Genomic DNA, 11202 nt, shown 5'->3' with positions numbered 1-11202 from the left:
CACAATTGCACTCATATCACATGCTAGCAAGGTCATGCTCAAGAGCCTACAAGCTAGGCTTCAACAGTATGTGGATAGAGAACTGCCAGAAGTACAAGCTGGGTTTCGAAGAGGTAGAGGAACTAAAGATAAAATTGCCAACATTCACTGGATTATGGAGAAAGCAAGTGAGTACCAGAAAAACATCTACTTCTGCTTCATTGACTATGACTGTGTGGATCACAACAAACTATGTCAGGTCCTTAAAGAGATGGGAGTACCAGACCACCTCACAGGTCTCTTGAGAAACCTGTATAAGGGTCAAGAAGCGACAGTTAGAACTAGATATGGAACAACTGATTGGTTTAGCAAAGGAAAACGAGTACGACAAGGATGTATATTGTCACCTTGCTTATTTAATTTATATGCAGAGTACATCATGTGAAATGCTGGCCTGGATGAATCACAAGCGGGAACCTGTGTTGCCTTTAGAGTAGAGTGAGGACTGGGTTCCATGCAAATTTGGCACTGTTATCTTCATAAACAGCTGCTCAGGACCCTCAAATAGATTCCTCATTGAAATTAAAGGCCCCATAATGCCGGAACTGGACCTCCCCCCCCCACAAAAAACACACAACAGTGACTAGAAAACTAGACTGGTAAGATCCTACCCAAAATTAAGCAATTACAGTAAAATAATTCCCATTGCCCTTGAATCCCGGTTCCTAAATTCTTCTCAGTACACACCCCTAAAACATATATATTTTCTGGGATATATTTGTTGCTTAAATGTAATTAGTTTTGGCCACAATTAATCTGTATGTAATGATAATACATTTAGGTGGATATCCGTGTTGGTCTGAAGCAATAGAACAAAGTTTGAGTCCAGGGGCACCTTTAAGAGCAACGTTCCATTTTGACTGTATGAGACTGTTTATATACAGATCATTACATTTCCTTCTGTTTATTATGAAATTTGTGTTACAAATGTTTTTTTCCTACCTTTCAGAGGGCAAAAATATCCCCCCCCCCCCCCCCCCCCCCCCCCCCCCCCCCCCCCCCCCCCCCCCCCCCCCCGGTAGCACTGGGTATATTTGCAATATCGCTTACAGAAAGCTAAGGAAGTTATACCTTTAAATTTCATAAATATGCATATAGCACAATTTTATATGCTGTGTTATAAATGATGTATTATATGTTGCTAAAGCAGTAAAATGGGATTAGATTTGATAAGGAAGTATTGCATGTATTTCAATTTCTCCCCGAATACCTGGGTTTTTTAATTGGGAAAAAAAAGCCTTCAAAATTTCCTGACATTGTTTATTGCAGTTTCAAAGTATCCCTTCTATGAAGCAAAAGCACTTCTGTCCACACAAGGAACCCCGTGATTTCCATCTGGAGCTATAGCCTTCTATGCTGCATTCCATAGTATTCCCGAGGGTGCCCCCCCAAAAAAAATCAGGAACAGCCTTTGAGGAAGAACACAAGATACAAGAGGTTCCAAAAGCAGAGCTCTGTTTTAAGTCTCTAGATCCAATCTATTAATAAGAATACACTGATTCCCCTGGAGCTGTGAACACAGAAGGCAGTGAAACACTTCTGTGTTTTTAAATTATCACCTTCCCTACACCTTTACTCAGCCTAACAGCCTTGCTATGAATCTTTTTTCAGCTGGGAAAGGTCCAGTGAAATACCACAGAGTTCTGGGTAACAAATACTTGGAATTAAGGATAGATGATAGTTCTAATATGTCCATTTCCAAGGTATTTTTTTCAGTGCCAAGACTGAAATATGTATTTAGAGTTTTACCAGAGAACTTAAAATATTTATCTTCTCCTCCTTTCTCCTGACTCTGGACTCAAGGCAGTAACAAAAGGAATATAAAACTCAATAAAACTGTATGATACCACATAATGATAAACATTTATAATACAATAAATAAAATAAATTAAAATCACCATTTAAAACCCCCCTGTGCACAGCTGGAAAATATATTCTCTTGGGACTTAGTCAGGTTGTATATAAGAACTATCTGGATTGAATAAAATATATTAGACAAAAGTAAAGTACATGTAATTTGCCAAATTAGCCTGTAGGAGGAGTGTTATCTTTAAAAAACTGATGTTCTATGAATTATTACAATACATGCCATACGCCCAATTTTACCTTATAAAAAACAATTAGTTATTTAAACTAGGCATTACACGAGTGTTTCCTCCCTTGGAATACCAGAAAATTTACAGCTTATAGATTGATGAATTTATATCCAGCTGTAAGAGGAAAATACAACCCTAGCTGGAAGTCACTTTGCTTCTCTAAGGCTACACCCTTAGAAACAAAACTAGACTCAGGTTCAAAGCATCCTTATATGTGCAAGGTACAGGTGAGTGTAGGGAGAGAGAGAGAGAGAGAGAGAGAGAGAGAGAGAGAGAGAGAGAGAGAGAGAGAGATTATTTCTCTCCCCTTATGCTGCATCCCCTGGCACTCTTGAGGCAGAATCCCCGACTTTCAGCAGCAGATTTTTCAGTAGCGGGTAAAGAAGGAATGTTCTGAAAATTGCCAACATCACAAGGAATACCAATCATGGCCCCTTTGGATCCCAGCCTATGATCTTTCACTAGAAGTCCAAACTAAAGTTTTATGACTGCTGTGATGCTCCAAGCTTACTGAGCAACTGAAGCAAAACCTATCTTCTTGAAAAAGAAGAAAGACTCCCTTGGTAGCTTACTGATATCCATGAAATGCAGCTTCTGAGGGACAGAACCCAAAGCACCCGCCCCCTTTGACATGCAACTGGGCCGTGCCCTCACAACATCAATCGTCTATTCACCAACCAAAGGGAGGAAGAGATACTGTACAAGACAAGGGTCAGATCCTTTCCATGTGGGGAAAAATTAGTACATATTAATACAATAGTACTTCAGTAATTAATAACAACGGTGAAAGGTATTTTCACAGAAAGAATGCATGAAAAGATGTAATAAAAACTGCATGTTTCTGTGAAGTAATTATTAACATGTACAAATGGCACACCTAAAACAGAAAACAGGATCAGCTTCAAAAGTGCTTACATTGTGATTTGCAAAACATCTTACCTATAAGGTCAGTTCTGATGTCAGCGAGCTTAAAGAGAGGTGCAACTCGATCATAATAAATGCGCGCAGCCTCTCGTTTATGGCTATTTGGATTGACAAACACTTTTAATGACTTTGGCCTGTTTGAAAAACCTAAAAGTAAATAAAACACCAAATTAAGGTTTTTAGAGGAAAGTGTAATTGCGTCAAACATCTTTAAGAGACAGCCTGAACAATAAGGGGGGGGGGAATCTACTTGTAACGCAATCAGATATGTATCTGTTCTGAAAATAGGAACAACCAGGCCAGGCAATCTGTATCCTCCTTTCAGAATGAGGACATTCATTACCTAGATTTGATACCTCCGTAATCCTGGAAGAACTGAAGCACTGACTTGCTTGTGCGTCTACAGCTAAGAATAACCAGTACAGATGAGTCAGTCACCATCATCAAGAGCATTATGTGTTAGCTCTAAAGAAAAGAGGTTTCAGGTCAGGGTTCAGACCTGAAATAGGGTAGGAGAAAAGGCAGAAAATATTCCCCAGAGATTTTAAAGGGAAATGCCTCTCAGCAAGGATTTGATAATAGTACTCCTTCACAGTTGTTGCTGTGATCTGATACTATAATTTACAGGATCTGCAGATTATGCATCATGCCACATAGAAGGAGCAGGTGCAAAAAAACTGCACTTGATTAAAGGATCATGAAAAAGGGATATAAGAGGGGGAAAATAAAAGCTAACACTCTATATACACATAAACACACACACTTCTCTACACTATATTTTAATCAATGATATAGGTTTGCCAGGAAACTTTTTTGATTTAAGTTTAAATAAATAATTTAAATATTTAAATAATCTTAGCAAAAGAAGGCAAATACACCATATACAAGCTTGGATTTTGTAAAAGCACAGAGGTTCATCCTGGCTTCATATCCCACATTTAATCCAGCTAAGATGATTGATTTGCAGCACAAGAGCCCTGACAACTATAGATAAACAGACTATATTTACAGATGTGGGTCAGAAATTTACCCCGTATTTTAATATGTTGAAGTATATAAATTTCACAAAATAAATAAACATACACCTTTATCTCCAAGTTACCAGATTTTTTTACCTAAAACAAATCTGCTTACACTAGATGAGGCTAAACATGAAAAGTATACTTCTACAGTGCTTGCTTTCACTTAAACTGTCCTACAGATATATTTAGAATCATAGAGTTGGAAGGGACCTCCAGGGTCATCTAGTTTAACCCCCTGTAAAATGCAGGAAATTCACAAATACCTTCCCCCCACACCCCCAGTGACCCCTGTTCCATGCCCAGAAAATGACAAAAAACCTCCATGATCTTCGGCCAAACTGGCCTAGAGAAAATGGGCATGTAAGAAAGGGCCACAAGAACTAAGCACTGATGCAACCTTTCCTGCCCTCCCTTCTATGATCTTCCTAAATTCTCAGAATCAGCATTGCTGTTAGATGACCATCTAGGTAGAGAGGCATCCCAGGGCGGTCTGCTGCAAGTTTGAGGATTCTAGCTTGCGGAGGAGGGCATTTGACACTCCCCCCCCTTTGCACATTGGGCCCAAGAGATCTTTTCCCTGTTCCCAAAAGCCAATCTGCACACAACATGGAAGGCAGGCAGATAGGCATCCCGGGGAGGCCCTCTGTGAGTTTGATGCCTGTAGCTTGCAAGGGGTCTGTTCGACCCACTCCTGAATCTACGGCTGTGATTTCCCCAGAGAGCACTTTCCTGGGGGCACCTGCTTTGGGTGGTTGTAACTTGGCCCACTTAAATCCAATCTTCACCAAATTTGGAGGACAGGTAGAAGAAAGTCGACCGGAGACTAGCTGTGAGTTTGGTGTCTCTAGCACATGGGGGGGGGGGCTCCTGTTCTATAGCGTCCTGAAGTCATGAATCACACAAACAGGTCCGTTAAACAAAAAGGTCTGTGAAAATTCATGGTCTGTGAAACTCATGGACCTATACAAACCTCCATTTTTCAGGTCTGTGCCCATCCCTACTCACTAACAGCTGAACTGTCCAACAACAAAAAATGAGTCCCTGCTCACAGCTGGTGAACAAAATGTAAACCAGACTGATAAGTACCACTAGTCAAAATCAACATGTGAATTGTGTTCATAAACAGACTGGAAGCCAATGTAGATCTCGCCAGACAGGGGTACTATAATCACTCTTTTGTATCCCTATCAGTACCCTCGCTGCAACAACCTGGACCAGTTGAAATTTTTATGTAAGTATTGAAAGGCAAATACCATTAAGCATGCCCTACATACTTGATTTTACCAGAGTGTGGATAACCAAGGTTATTCTATTAGAAAGGGGGCACAGTCAAAGCTGAGCCACAAAGGCCACTTGGGCATCCAACAATATAGCCAGATCTATAGGCTCCGCCAAGCTACAGCCACTTTGGTGTAGTGATTACGAGTGGCAGACTCTAATCTGGAGAACCAGGTTTGATTCCCCAGTCCTCTACATAAAGCCAGCCGCATGACCTTGGAACAGCCACAATTCTCTCAGAGCTCTCTCAGCCCCAACTATCTCACAGGATGTCTGTTGTGGGGAGAGGAAGGGAAGGAGATTGTAAGCCGCTCTGAGATTCCTTCAGATAGTGAAAAGCGGGGTATAAAAACCAACTCTTCTTCCTTTGAGAAGAGTACAGCCACTGACAAAACTAATCTAACATCACTTCCCTAGCCCTGAGAGTTTCTAACCAGCACCTTCTTCATCTTGTTGGTCTGTATTGAGCTTCAGTTTACTAGCTCTAAACCAACCCATTACTGCCTCCAGACATCTGTTCAGCACACCCACCACATCAGTTTACTGCCGAAAAGGAGAAATAGAGCTAGGTCTCAACAATTTATTTATTAGATTTTTTTCCCCCCATCACCATTCATCCAAAGGGTTCTGCGGCAACTTACAACATTAAAACAGTATACGTTAAAAACAGCATAAAAGCAGATAATAAATATAACAATAACATAAAAAAGTTAAAACTATTAAAATATGTGGCTAGCATCTTTACAGTCCAAAGGCCAACCTAGTGGGGCTGAGAGAGCTCTGAGAGAACTGTTCTTGAGAGAACAGCTCTGAGAGAACCGTGACTGACCCAAGGTCACCAGTTCGCTGCATGAGGAAGAGTGGGGAATCAAACCCAGTGCTCCCGATTAGAGTCTGCTGCTCTTAATGTATGTCTAAAGTATATACAATGTCTAAAGTATATACCAGATCCCTTCTAAAGGAAATGGAAGCATGGAATGAAAACAATTAAGATTTTGTGCAAGACATGCTAGTTTTAGAACAGCATGGTTAGTTTTTGTCTTAAATCACATCACCACTAAACATGCTCAAGCCCCAAAAAGGAATCACAGATCTTAAGGCTATTTTTGACACTGTTAACTGTGACTATGGTATAAATGGCGGAAATACCATGATGTCTTTCTTTTGAATTTTGATCAAGATCATTAATACTGTCAAGTCTCTGAAGATGGACACCTTGCTGATAACATTCCAGCTACTTTTATTTAATTTCTGAATTAACCTGGTTCCTTAAATTCACCCATCAGCATATTTTTCAGTTGCTATTCAGTGGTATATTCTTTTACCATTGTACCTAACACTGTGATTCTTAAGACTTCAGATTGCATCCAGCCGCTCTCTGACATGCAACTTCCTGGCCGCTATCTGACAGCCAAAATAATTTGCCCACCTAACACAAAGGTGACCAGAGTCAGAACAGAGCCAGAGAGTGGAAGAGGGAGAAGGAGGAAATGCTGCCAGCGCAATGTCTTGACCACTTCCATGCCATCTGTAGAAGGGCCTGAGGTGGCCCTTGGGAAGCAGCTTTCAGACTCCGCTCCCATCCCTGGCCACTGAGGGGAGCCCCTGAACTACTGATCTAGGAGAATGAGAGGGACTAGTGTCCTCAGCAGCAAAGGAAATGATGGGGCTCACTCTACGCTGAGAGAGTGAAAACACCACAAATACTGACAAAACCTTCTGTTGGGAGCAGGCTAGAAATTAAAAACATTATAAGAGATGCACTCTGGTCTTTTCCCAATCCAATCCAAATACTTTTATTGGCATAAAAAGAAAGAAGGTGCAACATGGACAATTTACAGATAATTTCAGTTATAAAAGCCTGCTCTTTTTCAGAAGTTTCTGCATCTAGTTTTTGTGGGGTAAAGGGCACAAGAGAGGATGGTCAGTTTTGATTATAACAGGTGTAATAAAGTTATCAAAGTGTGAATGAAAAATCCTGAGCACTGAAACTATTAGTGCCACCAACCATGAACCTCTTTAACTTTTGTCACAAGTCTTCGTGGTATCTCTTCCATCTACCAACCAGCAGAAAACTGTGCATTAGTTTGCCTGGTAAATATTACTAGCAATAAGACTCTTGAACACTTGTTGACACACCAGCCTGAACTAGTCATTTCAAAGTGTCAGCAATTTGAAGAGAGTTTAAACAGCATTTTGTCCAGTTTGTCGTAAATTCAATATTATCTTCTCATATTATTAAAAATGGCATCTCCCCGAATCGAACAAGAAATTGTTTAAATGCAAATTACATATTCGTTTCAAATACAGTGAAGAAGAATGCACAGGAACTGCACAAATCTAAACATGAGTTTTGCAGTTCGGCAACACTAATACCTAAGTGAAACAGATTTATAAAACAACTGAGGCACACATTATGCCCTCCTGACACATTGTGCCACACACCAGAGAAGATCTTTGCAGGACTCAATGCAAGCCTTTCCATCCCTCCCTGCTGTGGTTAACGTGTCAGTGACTAGGATCTGTGAGACCTGGGTTCACACCCCCATTCTGCCATGGAAGCGTGCTGATGAACCAGAGCCAATCACACTCTCATTCTTGCCTACCTCACAGGTTGTTGTGAGGATAAAATGGAAGCTGGAATTCTGTAAGTGACTTTGGGGGCCCCTGGGGAGAAAGATATAACTGAAATAAATAAAATAAATATATCTCAGCTCAGTCTACATGACAAAAACCCACCCTATATTTTAATTACTGTTTTCCTGTGGTTTAAAATACGTATTACAGTTTTTGTTGTGTATTTAGTTTGGTTTATGTTTGTTTTCACTGCCCTAATGGCCCTCGTGGGGCAGGAAGGTGAAGTATACGGTTTGTAAATAAAATATAAATAGATAAAACACCCTTGGCAACTTCCTGGGAGACCTGTATAGAAGATGGAAAGATTCAACCACCTCACTAAGGTCCAAGTGGCTTGGTCAGTTCTTCAAGCCAAATTAATTAGATGAGAAGAAATGGGCTTCTGGGTCACACTACAGGAGATGTGTATGGGTCTCCCATACATGTGAAGACCAAGTGCATGACAGTCCATTTAGCCATATGGGTTCCTGGGCACTGGCTGATGCATGACAGAGAATGAAAGTGCTCTATTAAATCCTGTTGGGATCCTCTCCTGTCTATGCAACTCTGAATGGGAAGGGATCGATCACACCATTTTTTAAAGTATTAACGTTTAGATTAAATCTTTATGAACTAAAGAAAACAGTGCCAAGTCTTTAGTTTAAAAAGTGCTATTATAAAGTAAATACATTATGTCAGTGTTTAGCATGGGGGAGGCAGTGTAACACCTGTATAACTGCATGGGATCGAAAAATTTGCACAAAGGGAGCAACCAGGACTACGGCACAAGTTTCTACCAACTAGAGGGAAAGTTTTCAGGAAAATATTTAAAAATTACACAAATTAAATTTGGGTTAACAATTTTTTTAAAATGTAAACAGTGATAACATGTACATGTAAAGTCATCAAAGAAAAGATTTTGGTGACATCTTATACTGGATGAAAAACTGGTGGCAACAACCCCCAGGAGCAGGAAAACAAGGAAGTGGAAAGAAGGGGGAAAGGTCGGTGAGCATATACTGCATGGGGAGGTCAGTGAGCCAAGCAGGAAGTCTGGACACGTATGTAAGCAGCCAGGAAAAGGAAGAACCAACTGGGTGAGAACAGAAGTAAGGCAGAAAGACCAGGTAGGCAGGTAAGATGGTAGGAAATGACTTTCAGAAACAGTAAATAAAATCTCAAACATACCCTAATCCATTTAAATACTTTCCTTGCGTCAACATTTGGATTTCCCCTAGGTATTCTTTTAGTAATCAACTTTTCTTTATATTATTAAAGAACCTTATATGATAATAAACTTGGAAATCAAAGTTGAATTGTTTCAGCACTCATTACCATCACATGTAAGACTTTGCTGTAATTGGAAGCTATATTTTATTGCATTGTTGATTTGTCGCTTCCTTCCTGCACTGAAACAGCAGTCTACAACAGAATAGCCAACTGTTCCTCTGGTAGTAACAAATGTGCTAATATGCACTAGTTTAAACTTGATCTATCAGTGAATCAATGAACCATGAAAGGTAGGGGTTAATCAGGGTGTTCTGAAAACAAAGGCTCACAGGGCAGCAGAGACGCCACCCTCAGACACACATCTGTGCTGTTTTCAGCGTTTAGTTTTATGGCAGCAGGGTTATGTTTATAAAAGTTAAGAGCTTGAAATGATGTCATGGTCATATATGTTTATTAATATTTTATACAACAAGCAATAAGAAAATTGCTGCATAGATGCAGAAGTAACAATGTGAATAAACATTTTTCATACTAACTAGAGATATACCACTGTTAATGCTACAGTGTTAATGTATAACATTAATGACATAATTAAACCTTCACGCATGAAGCTTCAGACATCCACATTAAAACCTTGTTTGTGAAACACGTTGTGAAGAAGTAGTGTATAGAACACATCTGTTCTCTCAACAGCTCTATCTTATCCTGAACACAAGGTGCTCAGTTACTCACTTCTAAAGTCAAATAAAAATTTAGATTCTACAATGCAAATTCAAATTTAAAAATCACCCATCTCCCAAAGATGGGCAAAATTCTGTAATTTTTGCAAAAGTCATCCTAAAATTATTGTGTAATCAGAATAAAATATGACTCAGTTAACTTAGTCTGCTTTTGATGTTTTTACCTTTTGTAAAAATAATATTAATTTACAGTATTCTTTTTGACTACATCATTAAAATAAATGGGCTTAAATCTTCCTGTTTAAAAGTTCTGAAACTTCAAAATCAGACTTGGTGATGAGCATTACTTCAAGCATGAGTGCATAATACAGCAAATCAAGTTCAATGTGACCATTGCTGGTACTTTGATGCCTGCCCTCATGAAAACTGAAGCAAATACAACTTCTCTTGTCTTCTTAAAAATGTGGTCTTATTCACTTTACACCATATTACTACTGGGACACTGAAAAATGCACTCAATTGAATCTAAAGAGAACCCTTCAAAGGAGGAAAGAGCTATAGAGACACAACAGAGCAAGTCACATCAGGTTTCGTGCTCTTTTTCAAAAAGAAATATTGTTCTAACTCTCAACAAAGGTTTTTGAAGCTATCTTCAACAGAATATTCAACTTCAGTTAGCTCATCTCCATTTTTTAAATTGCTGGCCTTTGATGGAAAACCAAAGTTTATTCCCAGATGATCACATATATGTAATATGTAATAAATCCCAATTAAATAAATAAATAAATAAATAAAAAATATTTACTTTGGTAATTGCTTCTTTCACTTGCACTATTCAGGATGTAAGAAAAATTGTCCTTGTGAACAACTGAATTAGCCATCAATCTTTTCCTTGTATGAAGAAGAAGAAGAAGAAGAGAAGAAGAGATTGGATTTATACCCCGCCCTTCACTACCCAAAGGTGTCTCAGAGCGGCTTACAAACTCCTCTCCCTTCCTCTCCCCACAACAGACACCCTGTGAGGTGGGTGGGGCTGAGAGAACTCTGACACAAACTGCTCTTTTTCAAGGACAGCTGTGCCAGAGCTTGTGACTGACCCAAGGTCACATCAGCAAGTGCAAGTGGAGGAGTGGGGAATCAAACCTGGTTCTCCCAGATTAGAGTCCGCACACTTAACCACTACACCAAACTGGTGTATGAAAGGAAGAGCTACATTTTACATGGCCTGCTGTATCTCTAATATTCTGATGTATCTTAAGATTTTACTTCACGCAGCTACTAAAAACAAAAAAGGACAGGCTGCATCCAGTATAAAAT

At 39.6% G+C, this 11202-nt stretch overlaps 1 protein-coding gene across 1 annotated transcript in view; it reads right to left on the bottom strand.

Annotated features, from left to right (window-relative positions):
- CERKL (ceramide kinase like) overlaps positions 1-11202 on the bottom strand; it is a 70531-nt gene that overhangs the window by 38097 nt on the left and 21232 nt on the right. Inside the window, exon 3 of the mRNA XM_015406079.1 lies at positions 3075-3206. Within this exon, the coding sequence (XP_015261565.1) occupies positions 3075-3206 (132 nt within the window). The remainder of the gene's footprint in view (positions 1-3074; positions 3207-11202) is intronic.

The sequence above is a fragment of the Gekko japonicus genome, unplaced genomic scaffold, assembly GCF_001447785.1.
Source record: "Gekko japonicus isolate JY-2015 unplaced genomic scaffold, Gekko_japonicus_V1.1 scaffold630, whole genome shotgun sequence".
NCBI lineage: Eukaryota > Metazoa > Chordata > Lepidosauria > Squamata > Gekkonidae > Gekko > Gekko japonicus.
The sequence above is the reverse complement of the archived record's forward strand: the minus strand, read 5'-3'. Positions and strand labels throughout refer to the sequence as shown.